At 44.0% G+C, this 22,243-nt stretch overlaps 1 protein-coding gene across 2 annotated transcripts in view; it reads left to right on the top strand.

Annotated features, from left to right (window-relative positions):
* ZFR (zinc finger RNA binding protein) overlaps nt 1–15,250 on the top strand; it is an 86,090-nt gene extending 70,840 nt beyond the window's left edge. For both annotated transcript variants that reach the window (XM_062212150.1, XM_062212149.1), the window contains 3 exons: nt 12,211–12,322; nt 12,431–12,528; nt 13,667–15,250. In XM_062212150.1, the coding sequence (XP_062068134.1) occupies nt 12,211–12,322; nt 12,431–12,528; nt 13,667–13,846 (390 nt within the window). In that variant the 3' untranslated portion in view covers nt 13,847–15,250. The remainder of the gene's footprint in view (nt 1–12,210; nt 12,323–12,430; nt 12,529–13,666) is intronic.
* The last annotated feature ends 6,993 nt before the right edge of the window (nt 15,251–22,243 follow it).

Here is a 22,243-nt window from a genome sequence, read left to right as displayed (position 1 = left end):
AGCCTGAGATCTTCCACCTGAGACATGTTTCACCTGCTGGGTTACTCCCCATTTTACTCCCACAACAGTCAAGGTTGGACCAGGCTGAAGCCAGGAGCTAGGAATCCATCTTGGTCTTCCACATATTAGTGGTAGGAACCCAGATATTTGAGTCACCATCCACTTTTTTTCCAGGCATACTAGGGAGCTGGATTGGAAGCATAGCTGTGGGCCTCGAATCAGCATCCCAGTATGGGATGTGCATCACAAGTGGTGCCTTAACGTGCTGCACTGCAATACCAGCCCTGATATATGTTTATTACATAGGTAGCAAAGACTCCTAGAAGAATGTATTATAACTTATAATAATAATAATTTCTGAGGAGCAGGAGGGAAAAGATGATTAAGATAGAGTTGTGACTGGCGCCGTGGCTCACTAGGTTAATCCTCCACCTGCGGCGCCAGCACACCGGGTTCTAGTCCCGGTCAGGGCGTCGGATTCTGTCCCGGTTGCCCCTCTTCTAGGCCAGCTCTCTGCTGTGGCCCGAGAGTACAGTGGAGGATGGCCCAAGTGCTTGGGCCCTGCACCCCATGAGAGACCAGGAGAAGCACCTGGCTCGTGGCTTCAGATCAGTGTGGTGCGGCAGCCATTGGAGGGTGAACCAACAGCAAAAAGGAAGACCATTCTCTCTGTCTGTCTCTCTCACTGTCCACTCTGCCTGTCAGAAAAAAAAAAAAAAGAGTTGTAATGTTTGATTTTTACCAGGACAGAATAAACATATATTTCTTGTATAATTAAAAATTAACCTAAGGCCGGCGCCGTGGCTCAACAGGCTAATCCTCTGCCTGGCGGCACCGGCACACCAGGTTCTAGTCCCGGTCGGGGCACCGATCCTGTCCCGGTTGCCCCTCTTCCAGGCCAGCTCTCTGCTGTGGCCAGGGAGTGCAGTGGAGGATGGCCCAAGTGCTTGGGTCCTGCACCCCATGGGAGACCAGGAGAAGCACCTGGCTCCTGCCATCGGAACAGCGCGGTGCGCCGGCCGCAGCGCGCCAGCCGCGGCGGCCATTAGAGGGTGAACCAATGGCAAAAGGAGGACCTTTCTCTCTGTCTCTCTCTCACTGTCCACTCTGCCTGTCAAAAAGTAAAAAAAAAAAAAAAAACCTAAAACCATATATGGATCAAAGATGAATCCAGCTATGTTTTCTTCCAGATTGCCAAATTAGTTCTATATTTAAATGGTTCAATGTCATCTACTAAGGCTAAATTAGTACTTCCCCTTTTCATTTCATTAAAATATTCTTAAATTTGTTTCATGTTTCAGAATTGCTACTACCTGCCATTACCTCAGTGATGATTACTTTGTTAGGTCACAGGTTTTCCTCCTCTGTTATTATTCCATTGTCTTTGGGCATTTGGTTTTGAAATAAATCCAGCCTTGTCTTTTCTGCCCTTTTTCTAGAGGCTCCTTGAAGAATAATTTCTTTATCATTGGAGTTCAGTGACTGAGCCAAATTATGTCTTTGGGTCATTTCTTTGCAATCTTTTTGTCCTTTGGACCTTCAGATTTGATTTTTATTTATTTATTTATTTATTTTCATTAAGGGGAAAGCAGTTTTCTGTTATGTCTGATTAGTATGAGTCTCTAGTTTAGGGATGCCAATTATCCTATTCTTGGATTGACTTTGTCCTGCTTATTTTTTCTGTAGTTGTTTTCAATTTTGTTCCCTTTCTTATGTTCCCTGTATTGTCCCTTTCGCAGTAGTTTGGTTTTCAGCTATATCTTATTCTTTGGTATCTCAGCTTTGAGTTCTTAATTTTATTAGTTTCATTTACTCATCAAATTCTCTTAGAATTAAAATTCATTCAGACTTTTTTTTTAATATCTTTATTTGAAAGATAGAGAAGAGAGATGCCCGAGGTTCACTCCTCAAACGCCCTCGACAGCCAGAGTTGGATCAAGCAGAAATCAGGATTCTGGAACTCCATCCAGGTCTACTCCATGGGTATGAGGGACCCATATACTTGAGCCATCATCTGCCACATCTCTGGATGTACATTACCAGGAAGCCAGATCAAAAATGGAGTAATCAGGGCTGGCGCTGTGCTATAGTGGGTAAAGCCTCCACCTGCCATGCCAGCATCCCATTTGGGCACCAGTTTGAGTCCCAGCGGCTCCACTTCCAATCCAGCTCCCTGCTAATGTGCCTGGTAAAGCAGTAGGAGATGGCCCAAGCGCTTGGGCCCTTGCACCCATGTGGAAGACCCAGAAGAAGCTCCTGGCTCCTGACTTCAGATTGCCCAGCTCCAGCTGTTGAGGCCGTTTGGGGAGTTAACCAGTGGATTGAAGACCTCTCGCTTACTCGCTCACTCACTCTCTCTCTCTAACTCTATCTTTCAAATAAATCAATAAATAAATATTAAAAAAAAAAAGAAAAGAAAGAAAAGAAATGGAATAACCAGGATGTGAACCCAGGCACTGCAGCATGAGATGCTGGTATCCCAAGCATGACTTAACTGATACACCAAATGCCTACCCCTTGATTTATTTTTTAAATTTTAATGGACTTAGAGAAATTTTTGGTTCACATCAAAATTAAGTGAAAAATACGAAGTTCCTTTATATCCTTTTCCTCCACATGGAGTCTCTCCCACCAGTAACATCCAACATCAAAGGTTACATTGATAACAGTGGATGAACATAACATTAATATAGCACTAGTATCCAAAATCCATGCAAAGTAGATTTCTCTCATTATATTCCACACAAGTACAAGGATGTCATGCAGATCTTCTACCTTCTTTTGATACCTCCTATTCTGTGAGTTAACACTTTTAAGAATTGCTTGTGGCGTAGCAGATTAAGCTACTGCCTGCAGTGCTGGCATCCCATATGGGCGCCTGTTCAAGACCTGGCTGCCTCACTTCCTATCCAGCTCTCTGCTATGGCCAAGGAAAGCAGTGGGAGATGGCCCAAGTCCTTGGGCCCCTGCACCCACATGGGAAGACCTGGAGGAAGCTCCTAGCTCCTAGATTCAGATCAGCACAGCTCTGGCTGTTGCAGCCAACTGGGGAGTGAACTAGTGGGTGGATGAGTTCTCTCTCTCTCTCTCTCTCTCTCTCTCTCCTTCTCTCTCTGTATAACTCTGACTTTCAAATAAATAAATCTTTAAAAATAAAATAAAGAATTGATGTGGAAAGTAAGATTTGACTATATGCAGCCTTGTTGGCAGAAATTGGCTATGCTCTTTCCTGTATGGTGTGTTATATTGATACTCCTTCTCTTCAAGTATCAGACCCAGAATGGACTCATAGAATCATTGCCCTTGGAGAATCTGCTCCATTTGTTTCCTGAACCTATTGTACCATCTCATTTTAGCAACAATTTCATTTCCTTGACATGAAAAGGTTGAGGTTATATGAAGCCAGTTTGGGTACCTTTGGCTGTGAGAGTTCACAGCCACCTTTATTCTTTTCCCCTAACTTCTTCCCTTGAACAATCTTACATATTTTCTCATATATCTGCAGCTTAATCAAATGTCTGCTGCTTGATGGTGATCATTAGATGTAGGTAATTTGGGATTTTTTTCTTTCTGCTTTTTTCTGATTCTCATAGAGTCATCAGTATGACAGAGTATTGTGCTTTTCTTTGGTGAAATGGAAAGTGGTCTGAAGAAGTTTTTTGTTTTTAGGAAAAATTCTCCTGGGACTGCCTAGGGTGTGATTCATTCTACTTTTCTCCAAACTAAGTTATTTTTTGGATTTTGTTCCCCCAACTGCCAACTTTACTCCCATCTTCTCTGCAAAGAGCCCAGTTTAGGGGCTGCGTTAGGGTTGCCCAAGCAGGATAAACACTCACTTTCTTGGAAATTTTCTGCCTCTGACTGCTTCCTCTTTTCCATTAAAGCTATTACATTTTTGCTTCAGTGGCAGTAGTCTGTATAGTTCTTCATCATAACCATGTTTTGGGGGCTAGAGAACTGAGATTGGGCTCTGTGCTAACACCTTGAACAGTAAATTTTCTTCTTGATTTTCACAACATAAATATGTAATTGTTGTAAACTATCTTCATTTTTATTTACCACTCAGATTACTTTGCCATTGCAATGAGTATTGAAAATGGTAATCTAGCTTTAAATTAGTTGTTCTGTCCAAAATCCATGATCTTTCACAGTATGTATGGACGAACCTCCAAAAATATACTAACTAAAAGAAGTCAAACACACAGTACTGAAAATAGATAAATCCATGGAGACAGTATACAAAGAATGAGAAGTTACTTAATGGGTAAGAGGTTTTGATTTGGTGTGATGTAAATGTCTGTTTATTTGAAAGATCAATAGAGCACTCCAATGGCCAGGGCTGGTTCAAGCTGAAGCTTGGACCTGTGGCTTATCTGGTAAAACTACTGCCTGTGGTACCAGCATCCTGTCTGCACACTGTTCAAATCCTGGCTGCTGCACTTCTGACCCAGCTCCATGCTGATGTTTCTGGGAAGGCACTGGAAGATGGACCCCTGCACCTACGTGGGAGACCTGAAGGAAGATCCTGGCTTCTGATTGGCCCAGCTCTGATCATTGCCACTGTTTTTTACTTACTTGAAAGAGAATCAGAGATACTGATACCAGTCCTGCAACAGCCAGGACTGCTCCAGTGCAGAAGTCAGGAGCAGTGGACTTAGTCCAGGTCTCTGAAGTGTGTGACAGGGACCCAGTCACTTGAACTGTTGCTGCAGCCTCCCAAGGTCTGTAATGACAGAAAATAGAAATTGGGAGCTATAACTTGAACCAAGGCATTCTGATGTGAGATGCAGGGACCTCGACCCTTAAGCTAAGCACTTGCTTCCTCAGTCAAAAAGTTTTAAATGATAGGAGACCTATATCTCTAGGCGAAGAACTAACATTCTCTTAACTTGGAAAAGAATCAGTAAGTTATCAATTATAGATGGACTGTATATGTTGTTCACTTTAACTTACTTATTTTGAAAGAGAGGAATAAGAGTTTCCATCCTCTGGGTCTCTATCATGGATGGCAGGGGTCTAAACACTTGGACCTTCTTCTACTGCTTTTCCCAGGCCATTAGCAGGGAGCTGGATTGGAAGTGGAACAGCTGGGGCACGAACCAGCGATCATATGGGGTGCTGGCATTGCAGGCACTGGCTTTACCTGCTACGCTACAGCATCAGCTCTGATGTCAACTAGAATAGAATCTTTTCACTGGCTTTTGTATATACAGTTGTTTACTATAATGGGAATTTGAAATCCATTTCTAGTAGCGTAAATGTCACCTATAAAATGAGAATAATGGCTAGAGTTGTGGCATAGAGGCAAAAGTGATGCTGCCATCCTTTATGGGCAGCAGTTTATGTTCTGGCTGCTCCACTTCCAATCCAGCTTCCTGCTAGCACTCTGGGAAAAGCTGCGGAAGGTGGCCTAAATGCTTGGGCCCCTACTGCCCATACGGGAGACCCGCATGAGGCTCCTGGCTCCTGGCATCAGCCTGGCCCAGCGCTGGCTGTTGTTACCACCTGGGGAGTGAACCAGCAGAGGAAAGATTTCCATCTTCCTGTCTTTCCCTCTCCATAACTCTGCCTTTCAAACACATAAATAAATCTTTAAAACTATACAAAAGAATCTTCTATACCTTCAGAAGGTGATTGTCACGATTAAAATTGGCTAATGTATGTGAAGACTTAGAGCAATGCTTAGAACAGGGTAAACACTCAGTGGTAGCCAAAATGATGAAGAGGGTAACTGCTACTACTATTCTTAGTTAACCAGGCCTCCTAGTGCTAGAGATTATTTCTTTCTTTCTTTCCTTTTTTTTTTTTTTTTTTTTTTTTTTTTTTTGACAGGCAGAGTGGACAGTGAGAGAGACAGAAAGGTCTTCCTTTGCTGTTGGTTCACCCTCCAATGGCTGCCGCAGCCAGCGCACCGCGCTGATCCGAAGCCAGGAGCCAGGTGCTTCTCCTGGTCTCCCATGGGGTGCAGGGCCCAAAGACTTGGGCCATCCTCCACTGCACTCCCTGGCCACAGCAGAGAGCTGGCCTGGAAGAGGGGCAACCGGGACAGAATTCGGTGCCCCGAACAGGACTAGAACCCCGTGTGCCGGCGCCACAAGGCAGAGGATTAGCCTAGTGAGCCGCGGCGCCGGCCTGCTAGAGATTATTTCTTGTCTGTTACAAATAAGCAGCGATAAAGAAATTTTTTTTTTTTTTTTTGCTTTTGTGAAGTATAACTCTCCTACTGTATATCATTAATGCTGGCGTTACTGGTTTAGGTTGTGCGTTTTAAAATTTTGATAGGGCTCACTAGTTATATTCTAAAAGTGGTTTTGCTAATTTACCAAACCAATGAAAAGAGCCTGTATTACCATAGTCTTATCAGATGTTTGTTTTTTACATTGCTCTTTGCTTCTACTAGAACTGAAAAATAGCATCCAAGGAAGCTAGTTAATGCTGGCATCACAGATAGTACTTTATCTAATATGCCACAGTGCCGGCCCCCTCATGATTTTTTTTTTAATAATCACATTTAATATGCTCTTTTTTTAAAAAAAAAGATATTTATTTATTTGAAAGAGTTATACAGAGAGGCAGAGACAGAGAGGACTTCCATCCTCTGGTTCACTCCCCAAGTGGCTACAATGGCCAGAGCTAGGCTGATCTGAAGCCAGGAGCCAGGAGCTGCTTCTAGGTCCCCACGAGGGTGCAGGGCCCAAGCACTTGGGCCTTCTTCACTGCTTTCCCGGGTCACAGCAGAGAGCTGGATCGGAAGAGGAGCAGCCGGACCTCATACCAGCACCCACATGGATGCCACAGGGTCAGCCCCTCATGATTATTTTTTAAGAGCACACTACAGTTCTAGATTTTGAAGCATTCAATATGATTTTAATAAGCTTTTCTCAGAATAATTCTAATCCCCAGTATCTCCTATATTACAGTCATTCCCTAATTTGATTCTGTTCATTTTGCTGTTCTTGTACTGTTTTTTGTTTCTTTTTCTTCAAGATTTATTGATTTATTTGAAAGTCAGAATTATACAGAAAGAGGAGAGGCAGAGAGAAAGAGAGAGGTCTTCCATCTGCTGGTTCACTCCCTAATTGGCTGCAATGGCCGGAGCTGCACCTATCCAAAGCCAGGAACTAGGAGCTGCTTCTGAGTCTCCCATGCGGGTGCAGGGGCCCAAGTACTGGGGCCACCTTCTACTGCTTTCCCAGGCCATCACAGAGAGCTGGATCAGAAGTGGAGCAGCCGGGACTCGAACCAGCACCCATATGGGATGCCAGCACTGCAGGCAGAGGCTTTAGCTGCTGTGCCACAGCGCTAGCCCCTGTCCTTAATTTTAAATACACACATTTCAGAGTTTATAAACTATGTATATTTTTCTTCTTTCTTTGCCCTCCTAGCTGTAGACATCTGCTTGGAAAGCAGCCATGTTTTTAAGAAAAATCAGCATTTTGAAGTTGCTGTTTCATGGCAAATGATAGCAGAAAGCATTTGACTTAGTTTCCTTTAAAAAAAAAAAAAAAAAAAGGATTTACTTATTTGAAAGGCAGAATGACAGCCGCAAGAGATAAATTGTCCACACCCTTGTTCACTCCCTAAATGACTGCAGTATCCAGGGCTGGGCCAAGACAAAGCCAGGAGCCAGGAACCCAGTACTTGGACCATCATTTACCGCTTTTCACACATTAGCAGGAAGCTGGATCAGAAGCACAGAGTAACTGGGACTTCAGCCAGTCACTCCAATATGGGATGTGGGTGTCCCAAAAAGTAGCTTTACCTGCTGTGCCGCATGTACTCCCCGACTTAGTTTCTTTCTTTCTTTCTTTCTTTCTTTCTTTCTTTCTTTTTTTTTTTTTTTTTTTTTTTTTTTTTTTTTAAGATTTATTTTATTTATTTGAAAGAGTTAGAGAGAGGTCTTCCATCCACTGGTTCATTCCCCAGATGGCCGCTTCCTCCAGGTCTCCTACATGGGTGCAGGGGCTCAAGGACTTGGGCCATCTTCCACTGCTCTCCCAGACCACAGCAGAGAGGTGGATCGGAAAAGGAGCAGCCAGGACTAGAACCGGCACCCAAATGGGATACCAGCACCTCAGGCCAGGGCGTTAACCTGCTGTGCCACAGCGTGGGCCCCCTGACTAGTTTCATTGTATGTTTGTGTGTTGACTTTTTTGTGTCCCCCCCCCCCCCCATAATTGACTTATTGTTTTTCAAGTTTATGATTTTTCAAGGTTTTCAGGCTTTTTTAGTTTATGATTTTATTTTCCCATATGTTTGTTTTTATTTTTGTTTATTTTTAGGGCAGACCCAAGAGAAGTCCCCCATCCACTGGTTCACTCTTCATATACCCTTAATTGCAGGTCTGGGCCAGGCCAAGTCAGGAGCCAAGAACTCATTCCTGAGTCTTTCATGTGGATGGTCTGGACCCAACTTTTTTTTTTTTTAATATTTTATTTATTTATGTGAGAGGTAGAGTTACAGACAGTGAGAGGGAGAGACAGAGAAAGGTCTTCCTTCCGTTGTTTCACTCCCCAGATGGCTACGACGGCTGGAGCTGCATCATTCCGAAGCCAGGAGCCAGGTACTTCTTCCTGGTCTCCCATGCAGGTGCAGGGGCCCAAGGACTTGGGCCATCTTCTACTGCTTTCCCAGGCCACAGTGGAGAGCTGGATTGGAAGTGGAACAGCCAGAACTAGAACCGGCGCCCATATGGGATGCTGGCACCGCAGACAGAGATTAACCTAGTGCGCCACAGCGCCAGCCCCAGGACCCAACTTTTTAGACCATCACATGCTACCTTCCAAGGTGTTCATTAGCAGAAAGCTGGATTGGAGAACAGAGCCAGGACTTGAATTCACATACTCTAAGAGGAAGTGGATATCCCAAGCAATTGCTTAACCACTGTGCCTTTAAATACTTTTCTGTCTGTCAATTTGAATCACAAATTCCCACTTAAAATCAGTCAAAAAGCAGATGACTTGTGTTACATGTATTACTTGATACACCTAAATTACAGTTGATTTTTAATACTTATTTTTCTCATAACATTTGCTAAAAAATACTTAGTGGAAATCAGGCATTTATGGAAAGTTGTAATTTTTACTTTTTAAAATTTTTTTATTTTAAACACAACATAAGGGGCAAGCACTTGATACAGCAGTTAAGATGCCCCTCAGGGGCCGGTGTTCTGACGTAACAGGTGAAGTCAGAGTCCGGGTCCCTGACATCCCGTATAGGTGTCAGTTCATGTCCCAGCTGCTCCAGCTCCCTGTTAATGGCCTAGGAAAAGCAGCAGGAGATTGTCCAAGTGTTGGCACCCCTGCCACCCACTTAGGAGACCCAAATGAAGCTCCTGGCTTCGGCCTGGCCCAGTTCTGGCTGTTGGCAACCATCTTGGGGGGTGAGCCAGCAGATGGAAGATCTCTCCTCTTCCGCTTCCTCTTCCTCTTCCTCTTCCTCTTCCTCCTCCTCCTCCTCCTCTTCTCTCTCCCTCCCTTCTTTCCTCTCTCCCTCTCTTGTAACTCTGACTTAATTAGGGGTCAGTGTAGGCACAGCAGGAAAAGCTGCTGCCTGCAACCCCAGCATCCCATATGGGTGCCAATTCCATGTCCTGGCTGTGTTCCACTTTTGATCCAGCTTCCTGGCAATGGCCTGGGAAAGGCAGTGGAAGAGGGACGGAGTGCTTGGATTCCTGCCATTCATAGGAGAAATGTGGAAGAAGTTCCTGGCTCTTGGGTTTGGCATGGCCCAGCCCTGGCCATTGCAGCCATTTGGGGAGTGAACCAGCGGATGGAAGACTTCTGTCTCTGCCTCTTTTTCTGTAGTTCTTTCAAATAAATAAATCTTCAAAATATATATATAAGTGTGTGTGTGTGTGTGTGTGTGTATATATATATATATATATATATATATATATATATATATATATATATATATATATAACGTTTAAAAAAAAAAAAGCTGTCTCCTGGGATGCCTGCATCCCATATCAAGAGTGTTTGGGTTTGAGTCCCACCTTGCTTCCAGTTCCACCTTTCTACTAATACACGTCCTGGGAGGCAGCAATTTTTGGTTCAGGTACTTGAGTTCCTGGCTCCTGTCTGTGGCATGACCTAGCCCTGTGTGTTGCAGGTATTTGGGAAGAGAACCAGCAGACAGATTGTCTTTCTGTCTGCCATATGCTCAGTCTGTTAGCAGTTAGCCATCTCTGCAAACCTCTTTTCCCTTGAATAAATTTGTTTTGGTTATAAACAAAAGATCTTTCTGTGTCCTTCTTGCTGTCTCTTTGCCTTTCATATAAAAGAAAATAAAATAAAATTAAGTTAAACACATCAGTATTTTACTGTTCATGATATGCTGACTACTTTATGCCAGAACAAAGGAAGTTCAAAATTAATGACATTGATTTTATCTTCAAGGATCTCAGTCATTGGACATCTTAAGATAATACCTATTATCTGGAAATGAGTGATAGCCCATACACGTGCATAGTTTATTTCTTTTTTTTTTTTTTTTTTTTTTTTTTGACAGGCAGAGTGGACAGTGAGAGAGAGAAACAGAGAGAAAGGTCTTCCTTTTCCGTTGGTTCACCCTCCAATGGCCGCCGCGGCCGGCGCACCGCGCTGTTCCGAAGGCAGGAGCCAGGTGTTTCTCCTGGTCTCCCATGGGGTGCAGGGCCCAAGGACTTGGGCCATCCTCCACTGCACTCCCGGCCACGGCCTGGAAGAGGGGCAACCGGGACAGAATCCGGCGCCCTGACCGGGACTAGAACCCGGTGTGCCAGCGCCACAAGGCGGAGGATTAGACTATTGAGCCATGGCGCCAGCCTATATCTTCAAAAACTAAAACCTTTAAATGAAGATCCTTAGAAATTCTGTCTTAAACATCTTCTTGCCTTCTTCAACTAACTAAACTAAACTGAACCATCTTTGCTTCTTTTTCATTGTGATTTCTACTTATTATGACCATTTTTTTTTAAAAGATTTGTTTATTTGAAAGAGTTGGACCTACGCACAGCAGGTTAACGCCCTGGCCTGAAGCACCGGCATCCCATATAGGCGCCGCTTCAAGCCCTGGCTGCTCCACTTCTGATCTAGCTCTCTGCTGTGACCAATGGAAAAAGGAAGACCTCTCTCTCTCTCACTGTCCACTTTGCCTGTCAAAAAAAAAGTCATATGTTAGATCTACATCATTTGCTTTCTACATCCATACTTTTTTTACTTTTATATTTTTAGATTTTAATCTTTTCAAAAGTGAAAGCATAATTTTTATTTTCCTTAGGAATAGTAGAAGCTCAGTTTTGCATTAAATGAAAATTTAGATAATATCAACTGTAAAGAAAAAAGTCTTAGAATATTGTCCTGCCCTAATTCCTTAGTATCATCAGTCTGTAGGTATCAGAAAATGTGTAGGGTGGGTATTTGGCTTAGTAGTGAAGATGCCATTTTGGATGCCTTCTTCCTCCGGAGTGCCTAGGTTCAGATTTCAGCTCTACTCCCAATTCCAGCTTCCTGCTGATATACACTCTGGGAAGCAGCAGGTGATGGCTAATGTACTTGAGTCCCTATCACTCAAATGGAAGATCTGGATTGACTTCTGAGCTCCTGGCTTCCACCTGGCCTATCCCTTCCGTTGCAGCCTTTCGGGGAATGAACCAGCGCTGGAAGGGTAGGAGGGGCCCAAGCACTTGGGTCATCATCTGCTGCCTCCCCGTATGCATTAGCAGGAGCTTGATTGGAAGCTGAGTAGCTAGTGCTTGAAGCAGCACTCTGATTTGGGTTCTGGACATCCCAAGTGATTGCTTAATCCATTGTGCCACAATGCCTGCCCTAAAGATAGCAGCGGCGCCGGCACACCGGGTTCTAGTCCCGGTCGGGGCACCGATCCTGTCCCGGTTGCCCCTCTTCTAGGCCAGCTCTCTGCTGTGGCCAGGGAGTGCAGTGGAGGATGGCCCAAGTTCTTGGGCCCTGCACCCCATGGGAGACCAGGAGAAGCACCTGGCTCCTGCCATCGGATCAGCGCGGTGCGCCGGCCGCAGTGCGCCAGCCACGGCGGCCATTGGAGGGTGAACCAACGGCAAAAGGAAGACCTTTCTCTCTGTCTCTCTCTCACTGTCCACTCTGCCTGTCAAAAATTAAAAAAAATAAAAAATAAAAAAAAAAATAAAACTATGTGAAACAAAAAAAAGCAAACTATGTGTTGAGCACATTTTTGTGTTTTTATTTTTAGGCTATGGAGTTGTTAGTAGAGAAAGCAATCAGCAGTGCTTCTAGTCCTCAGAGCCCTGGAGATGCGCTGAGAAGAGTTTTTGAGTGTATTTCTTCCGGGATTATTCTTAAAGGTAAATTTTCTTTGTTTTTAGTGAAGTTTGTTTGATAACTGAATAGAAACTATTGTTTTACAAACAGATAATGCCAATGCTTTTGTCTGCTTTTGGTGATTGATGTAGGTAGCCCTGGACTTCTGGATCCTTGTGAAAAGGATCCCTTTGACACCTTGGCAACAATGACTGACCAGCAGCGTGAAGACATTACATCCAGTGCACAGGTACTAGAATTCTAGTCCCAAAGCTTTGTTGAGTTACTGCTCTCAAGGGGTTTTTTGGGTTGTTTGTTTTTAATGATTGTCCTTCAGATGAGATCATGGTGCAGTATTTATTCTTCTGCTTCTTTAGTAAATCCCTTGAAAGGATTTTATAAAGACAGGGAAAAGCATTTGGCACAGCTGTTAAGCTGCCAGTTGGCACGCCCATAATTCATATTGTAATGCTAGGGTTCAAGTTCTAGCTCCATTTCCTGATTCCAGCTCCTTACTAATGTGCACACTGGGAGACAGCAGATGATGGTTCAAAAAGCTGGATCCCTGCCACCCACCTGAGAACACTGGTGTTGAGTTCTCAGCTCTTGGTTTTAGCCGGGCCCAACCCCTGCTGTTAAAACCATAAAAAGAGGCCGGCGCCGCGGCTCACTAGGCTAATCCTCCGCCTTGCGGCGCCAGCACACCGGGTTCTAGTCCCGGTCGGGGCACCGATCCTGTCCCGGTTGCCCCTCTTCCAGGCCAGCTCTCTGCTGTGGCCAGGGAGTGCAGTGGAGGATGGCCCAAGTTCTTGGGCCCTGCACCCCATGGGAGACCAGGAGAAGCACCTGGCTCCTGCCATCGGATCAGCGCGGTGCGCCGGCCGCAGCGCGCTACCGCGGCGGCCATTGGAGGGTGAACCAACGGCAAAAAGGAAGACCTTTCTCTCTGTCTGTCTCTCACTGTCCACTCTGCCTGTCAAAAAAAAAAAAAAACATAAAAAGATACTTGTATGAAAGAGTCAAAGGGAAATGCAGACAGATCTTCCATCTGCTGGTTCACTCACCAAATATTTTCAGCAGCTATGAGTCTATGTCAGGCCAAATCCAGAAGCTTAGAATTCAGTCCATCCACACCTGCCGCGCGAGTGAAAGGGATCCAGCCACTTGAGTCATCATCTGCTGCTTCCCGTGGAGTATATTATCAGGAAGCTGGAATCAAGAGCAGAGCCAGCACTGAGCCCAAGCCCTGCCATAGGGGATTTCACAAACAGTGCCTTAACTGCTGTGCCAACACCCACCCAACATGCTTTTTTATATTGTTATATTAGAAGAGAGATGCAAACCTAATGAAAATAATTCTAAATTCTGTTTCCTTTTTTTTATTGCAGTTTGCTTTGAGACTCCTTGCATTCCGCCAAATACACAAAGTTTTAGGCATGGATCCATTACCACAAATGAGCCAACGTTTTAACATCCACAACAACAGAAAGCGAAGAAGGGATAGTGATGGAGTTGATGGATTTGAAGCTGAGGGGAAAAAAGATAAAAAAGATTATGATAACTTTTAAAAAGTTTCTGTAATTCTTCAGTGTTAAAAACAGGTGCCCATTTGTTGGCTGTTTTTCATTCATAATAATATCTACTTCGAAAAATTCATCAAGAAATTAAAGAATTTCATGGAAGAACCAAGTTTTTCTGTGACATTAAAAACTTAATGTACAGTGTTAGGTATTATATGAATGGAAAGACACCAAAAAATATTGTACTCCAACTAGGGGTAAACAGTGGTTCAGATCGTTTTCCCATTATTTTGGTTTTATTTACTGGTTGCCCTAGGTCTCCCTATTTTTGTGTCTTTTATTAACTAGTGCATTGTCTTACTCAGTCTTTACTGTATTTAATGCAGGATTTGTGCTTCAGTTGCTCTGTGTATTTTGATATTTTTATTTAGAAGTTTTGTTTGCTTTTTGACACTAGGTGTGTTATTTTGTGTTATAGACGATATCCTTTTACCCCTTCTTTACATTTTACAGCAGTACGTTTTTTTGTAACGTGAGACTGCAGAATTTTTTTCCTTTTTTTGTTCTATATGTGAAGGACTACAACACATAAAGTTATTCTGCCATTTGAGTGCTCAGAACTGAATGTTTCTGCAGATCTTGTGGCATTTGTCTCTCTAGTGTGATATATAAAGGTGTAATTAAGAAAGATTTCTGTTATTCTAATCAAGTTTGCTGTTAGTTGTGCATTAGCAGTATAAAAGCTAATATATATATTATATGGTCTTGCAACAGTTTTAAAAGCCTCTGCATAATTGATAATAAAATGCATGACATTTTTGTTTTTAATAGACTTTTAAAATTATAATTTTAGTTTAACTTAGATCTTTGTACAGTTGACTTTTTGACATAGCAAGGCCAAAAATAACTTTCTGAATATTTTTTTCTTCTGTATAAGTGGAAAGGGCATTTTTCACATATAAGTGGGCTAACCAATATTTTCAAAAGAACTTTATCATTGTGCAACTAACAACAGTAGCTAGCCCTTAATTATGGTGACAGTTCCCTATTGGTGTGTGTGAGATTACTCTAGCAACAATTACAACATGATGCAGTTGAATGATTCCCACACACACGTACCCCATCACCCAGATAACTTATAGTTCTATTAACATTGACATTTATAAAAATATTATTGCTAAAAAAATTAAGATTAAGAAAAAAACAGAAAATTATTTGGTGTGGCCATCTTACATGCTTATGTCTCCTACTAAAAGCTAAATATTCTAGCAGTGGTGTAATGGAAGGTTACATCTTACTGTTGATGTATGTATGTATGCTCTGGTACACAGATGTCATTTTGTTGTCACAGCACTACAGTGAAATACATAAATAAAAAGTTAAATTCATGTAATGACTTAAATGTATTATATGTTAGAATTGACATCATAAACTACTTTTGCTTTGAAATGACATACAGTTCAGTAAAACCATATTCAAATTTATTTGGTACTACTCCTTGTTATTCCTGACAAATGTTGGTTGTGTGAGCACAGATTTTTCCAGAAAACTGTGTAATTTAGTACCATATTGGTTCAGTTTCTTTCTAGAGACAAAATCTTTTCCCAGACTCTTAGAGTGCCAGGATGCTGTAGGAGACTGATGGAGCCTTTCTTCCAGATTTGTCACATGCTCTCTTGTATACCTTTAGTCTTTTAAAAAATATTTTGATCTTTCTGCATCTTTTTACTCTCAAATATTTAGTCATTCAGTAAAATTTTAGAGTTTTGTTTCTCATAGTCCTCTTAAGAAGGAAGAGGGGAAGCTGACCGTTACTATGAGCTTATGACAGATACCATTTTAGGTCTTTGTATACCTTTACCCATTTAAAGCTGTTTGAGGGACCGGCATTGTGGCTTTGCTGGTAAATCTACTTCCTGCAGTGCAGGCTTATGGGTACCAGTTTGAGTCCTGGCTGTCTCAGTTCCATTCCAGCTCCCTGATAATGGCCTGGGAAAATCAGCAGAAGATGGCCCAAGTGCTTGGGCCCCTGCCGTTCACAGGGGAGACCTGGCTGACGCTCCTGGCTTCAGCTCGTCTCAGTCGTGGCCCTCAGTCCTGGCCATTGTGGTCATGTGGGAAAAATTAACCCAGTGAACGGAAGACCTCTTTCTCTGTAACATTTTAACAGTAATACTAAGTGAGAATCCCGTACTACTTTTTTCCAGATGAGGAAACGGAAGCCCAGGGTAACTAAAGATCACATTTCTTTGTTTATGTCACTAAATTGAAGTGATGGAGCTGAGACCCCAAGTGTGGGGGCCGGCACCATGGCTCACTTGGCACCGACATCCCGTGTGGACGGCGGGTTCTAGTCCCGGTTAGCTCCTCTTCCAGTCCAGCTCTCTGCTGTGGCCCGGGAAGGCAGTGGAGGATGGCCCAAGTGCTTGGGCCCTGCACCCCATGGGAGACCAGGAGGAAGCACCTGGCTCCTGGTTTCAGAGCGGCGTAGCTCAGGCCGTAGCGGCCATTTGGGGGGTGAACCAACAAAAGGAAGACCTTTCTCTCTGTCTCTCTCAACTGTCTATAACTCTACCTGTCAAAAAAAAAAAAGACCCAAGTGTGAAAGTTTATGTTCTGGTAGGCGCTGTGGTGCAGTGGGTTAACACCCTGGCCTGAAGCGCTGGCATCCCATATGGGCACCAGTTCGAGACCTGGCTGCTCCACTTGCAATCCAGCTCTCTGCTATGGCCTGGGAGGGCAGTAGAGAATGGCCCAAGTCCTTGGGCCCCTGCACCCTCATGGAAGAAGCTCCTGGCTTCGATCAATGCAGCTCTGGCCATTGTGGCCGATTGGGAGGTGAACCATCAGATGAAGCATCTTTCTCTCTCTTTGCCTGTCCTCTCTCTGTGTAACTCTGACTCTCAAATAAATAAATCTTGAAAAAAAAATTTCATGTTCAGGCCTTTGCCTGGCAGCTGTTTCATCTTGCAACTAGGTTTTCAACATGTGTTTCAAAATTAAGCATTTTGGGGATGTATTCAGCCTGAAATATAATTGGTACCTTCTTGAAATAATTATTCCTGAATTAATATTTTTGCAGAGGTTATTTTCATAGCTGTGGCCAGGCCCACATTAACCATCTTGTATGAAAGAATAACTTCATTTGATATTCACAGGTACCTTTTTTCTGCTTTGATAGTTTTAAAGAAATAGAGTTTTCTAATTGCAAAAGCATTATTAATGCCCTGTTAATGTTTGGTTGGTCGGTTTTTCTTTTAGGATTTTATTTGAGAGGTAGAGTTAGACAGAAAGGTCTTCCATCTGAGGGTTCACTCCCCAAATGGCAGCAACAAGAACTAGGCCAATTCATAGAGAGGAGCCAAGAGCTTCTCGGGGTCTCCCACACAGGTGCAGGGGCCCAAGCACCTGAGCCATCTTCTACTGCTTTCCTAGGCCACGGCAGAGAGCTGGATCAGAAGAGGAGCAGCCAGGACATGAACGGGGGCAGAAATGGGATGTCTGAGCTACAGGCAGAGGCTTCACTCATTACAGCACACTGCCAGCCCTAATGCATTTTTTAAAAAATTTTATTTATTTGAGAGGTAGAGTTACAGAAAGACAGAGGCAGAGAAGTCTTCCATCCACTGGTTCACTCCCCAGATGGCCTCAACAGCCAGAGCTAAGCCGATCTGAAATCAGGAACCAGGAGCTTCCTCCAGGTCTCCCACATGGGTGCCCGGGCCCATGCAATTGGGCCATCTTCTACTGATTTCCCAGGCCACAGCAGAGAGCTGGCGCGGAAGAGGAGCAGCTGGGACACCAACTGGCGCCCATATGGAATTCCAGCACCGCAAGCAGAGGCTTAGCCCACTACGCCACAGCGCTGGGCCCTGTGCATTTGACGAATACATTTTCTCTGCATCTCAAATTTGCTTTCCATGTTATTAGTGCAAGCTTACATTACAATTATTTAGTGATATTCCAAATAAGACAGATTGATTTTTCCCCTCCCCTAATTATATAATGCGTTCCAGATTATATTTTTCTGTACTCTTCTTACCTACTGTTGTATTCTATTTCTTTGAATAAGCTAGAATTAAAAATGCAAAATTGCATGAACTGCATAGCAAAGGACCTCTGATTTTTTAAATTTATTTTTTATTTATTTCCCCCCCTCCAAAGAAGCCTTTTATTTAAGGAATACAAACTTCAAGCATTTCATAAGTACAACTTTAGGAATATAGGAATATGTATGATTCCACCATAACCACCCTCCCACCACTCCTCCTCTTCCCTCTCCCATTACCAGTCCCATTGTCCACTAAGATCCATTTTTGATTGACTTTATTTATTTTTCTTTTTTTTTTTTTTTTTTTTTTTGACAGAGTGGATAGTGAGAGACAGAGACAGAAAGGTCTTCCTTTTTGCCGTTGGTTCACCCTCCAATGGCCGCTGTGGCCGGCGCACCACACTGATCCGAAGCCAGGAGCCAGGTGCTTCTGGTCTCTCATGGGGTGCAGGGCCCAAGCACTTGGGCCATCCTCCACTGCACTCCCAGGCCACAGCAGAGAGCTGGCCCGGAAGAGGGGCAACCGGGACAGAATCCGGCGCCCCGACCGGGACTAGAACCCGGTGTGCGGGCACCACAAGGCGGAGGATTAGCCTGTTGAGCCACGGCGCCGGCCTCGATTGACTTTATACACAGAAGACCAACTCTATACTAAGGAGTTCAACAATTTGTAGGGGAAAAAAGAACTGTTCCCCAACAGTCGAGACAGAGGCTGTTCAAAATCTGCATCTTGAAGTTATTTTCACTTTTTTTGTTTTTGGAAACTTAGTTAACTTTAAAGAAGCACCCAAGAACAATACATCTTTTGCAAGCACTTAGATATAGTTGTAATACAACTCTTTGAGGACAGAGGTCCTGCATGGGAATATAACAATTTCTCTTATGTGACATCAGTGATCACCTGAGGCTGCCTAGGCTTTGGAAGCCTTTTGAATCCACAAACTCCATCAGTATTTAGAAAAGGCCATAAGCAAAATGGAAGTTCTCTCCTCCCTTCAGAGAAAAGTACATCTGTTTTTGACAGCCACTTCTCTCTACTGGGGTCTCAGTTACAGAGATCCTTCATGTAGGACGTTTATTTATTTGAAAGAGTTACACAAGAGAGAAAGAGAGGTCCTCTGTCTGCAGGTTCACTGCCCAGATTTCCACAGCAGCCAGAACTGCACCAATCAGAAGCCAGGAGCCTCCCCTGAGTCTCCCACGTGGGCACAGGAGCCCAAGGACCTGGGCCTTCCTCCACTGCCTTCTCAGGCCGCAGCGGCGAGCTGGATTGGAAGTGAAGTAGCTGGGACTTGAACCGGCGCCCGTATGGGATGCCGGCATTGCAGGCGGTGCCTTTACCCACTTTGCCACAGCACCAGCCTCTGCCACAGTGTCTTGGCTTTCCATTCCTGAATGCATTAAGGGCTGATTCTGAAGTCAGAGTGCTATTTAAAGCAATTATTCTCTGTGAGTCTGATATGTGGACTGCTTCCCATGTTGGAGTATTCACTCCTTTTTAATTCTATTATTATTATCAGACCCTTAATCCTATCCATATGATCACTCTAACATGTAAGGTGGTATTTTTACCATCAGCTTAAGGGGATTTGGAGGACCTCTGATTTAAGTCAACAGTATTTTAAATCATTTTCCCAGCCTTTTAAAAGTGGAAGTAATTTGTTTTGCATGGTCATATGAAGTTATCAGTATGTTATGAAGTTTCAGTTCTAAACAGTTCCTTTTATGAATCTACCACTTTTTATGCTAAATTTGACAGAGCTATTTAATATAAAAAAAATGTTCCCAACAAAGGACAAAATACAGTATTATACAAAAGTGAAGTCCATGCAAATAGATTCTGAAACTTTATGGAAAATGGATAATTTGAAAGTTATTTCAAGATTTTTTATACCAAAATTTTTTACACCAAGTTTTATCTTTTCACTATTTCTCACAAATTTGGGGAGGGAGTAGTTGTCAGAGATATATCCACTCTGCTGGTTCACTCTCCAAATGCCTGCGATAGCCAGGACTGACAGAGCAAGGTCAAACCTGGGAGTCAGGAGCTCAATTAAGATTGTTTCCCACGTGGATGGTAGGGACCACTCACATGAACCACTGCCACTGCATCCCAGGATACGTATTAGCTAGCAGAAACCTGGAGTCAGGAACCAAGTGTTGAACCCGGGGTAAACTGGCATCTTAATAGCTAACCCAAACACAAGGGCCAGAGCTGGGCCGATCCGAAGCCAGAAGCCAAAAACAACTTCCGGGTCCCCCACATAGGTGCAGGGACCCAAGGATTTGGGCCATCTTCTGCTGTTTGCCCAGGCCGTGACAGAGAGCTGGATCAGAAGTGGAGCAGCCGGGACTCCAACTGGCACCCATGTGGGATGCCAACACTGCAGGTGGTGGCTTTACCACTAAGCCACAGCGCCAGTCCCAAGATGTTATTTGAAAGGCAAAGTTACAGCAAGAGAGAGCTTCCATCCACTGGTTTACTCTCCAAATGGCTCCACCAGCCTGGGCTGGGCCAGGCGGAAGCCAGGAGCTAGGAGCTTCTTCTGGGTCTCCCATGTGGGTGGCAGGGGCCTAAGTACTTGGGCCATCTTTGCTGCTTTCCCAGGCACATTAGCTGGGAGCTGGACAGGAAGTGGAGTGACCAGGACTCGAATAAGTGTCCATATAGGATGCCCGCATTGCAGGCAGCTGATGAACCCACTATATCACAACGCTAGCCCTCTGTGAACTTTTCTGAAACACTCTTGTATTATTTTGTCCTCTCAACATTACTGAGTGATAACACTGGTACCCATTATATACAGCCAAACACATTTGAGGTTAAATTATTTGCTGTTGCTATAATAAAATACTATTTGAAATGTTCACTTAATGAAATGTATCAGATAATCAGCACACTACTGTGCTTAGAGAATTCTGTTGACTTCAAATCCTAAACTTTTAACCTGACATATGTCTCCTATAGATGCGAATTTTAGCCAGGACTGTAGCGTTTCAATCCTTAAGACATAGTATACAAACAGTTTTTAAGTATTCCGATTTCAGTCTACTCTAGAGGCCTGCCCAACAGCCTTTTCTCTCATCTGAAATCCCTGCAAAAACTCTTTATTTTTCCAGGGTTAATGGTTAACTAAGGAGAACAAAGGGGAATTCCATCTTTTAAAAAAACAAACAAAACCTCCCTGCTGTGGTCTGAGAAAGCAGGAGAAGATGGCCCAGGTTCTTGGGCCTCTGCACCCCTGTGGCAGACGGAGGAGGATCCTGGCTCCTGGCTTCGGATTGGCTCAGCTCTGACCGTTGCGGTTGTTGGGGAGTGAACCAGTGGATGGGAGACCTTTCTTTCTGCCTCGCCCTCTGTAACTCTACCTCTCAAATAGATAAATAAAATTTTTAAACAAAAATAGTTTAAGGATAACTTAGACCGATAACATTTTGTGAATTAGACCGAAGAATCCTTAACAGAAGATTCACCACAAAAATCCACCAGTATACACAGATAATACACCACAATCAGGTGGAGTTTAACTTGGGATGGCAAGACTGGTTCAATATTTTTAAATCAATCAATACATGAATTTTATTACTAAAAATGTAAAAATACTCGATCCCAAAATTAGTAAAATTGAAAGACTAAGTGCTTGGGAAGCCATTATAGCAATATACCTAAAGAGATGACCTTACTAAAGCTGTTTAACCCATTTGAGTCCGATTCCACCAAAAAGAGATAGAAGCATATGGCCGGTGCCACGGCTCACTAGACTAATCCTCTGCCTGTGGCGCCAGCACCCCAGGTTCTAGTCCCGGTCGGGGCGCCAGATTCTGTCCCAGCTGCTCCTCTTCCAGTCCAGCTCTCTGCTATGGCCCGGGAAGGCAGTGGAGGATGGCCCAAGTGCTTGGGCCCTGCACCCCATGGGAGACCAGGAGGAAGCACCTGGTTCCTGGCTTCAAATCAGCGCAGCGCACTGGCCGTGGCGGCCATTTGGGGGGTGAACCAATGGAAGAAAGACCTTTCTCTCTGTCTCTCTCTCACTGTCTAACTGTGCCTTTCAAAAAAAAAAAAAAATGAGATATAAGCATAGGCCCACTTGGCTAATCCTCCTCCTGTGGCGCTGGCATCCCGGGTTCTAGTCCCAGTTGTGGCACCAGATTCTGTCCCAGTTGCTCCTCTTCCAGTCCAGCTCTCTGCTGTGGCCCGGGAAGGCAGTGGAGGATGGCCCAAGCTGGGTTTTAGTCCCAGTTAGCTCCTCTTCCAGTCCGGCTCTCTACTGTGGCCCAGGTCCTTGGGCTCTGCACCTGCATGGGAGACCAGGAGGAAGCGCCTGGCTCCTGGCTTCGGATCAGTGCGGTGCGCCGGCCACAGTGGCCATTTGGGGAGTGAACTAATGGAAAAA

Source organism: Lepus europaeus, chromosome 15 (assembly GCF_033115175.1).
Source record: "Lepus europaeus isolate LE1 chromosome 15, mLepTim1.pri, whole genome shotgun sequence".
Taxonomy (NCBI): domain Eukaryota; kingdom Metazoa; phylum Chordata; class Mammalia; order Lagomorpha; family Leporidae; genus Lepus; species Lepus europaeus.
Note: the sequence above shows the minus strand (reverse complement) of the source record. Positions and strands in the feature narration are given on the sequence as shown.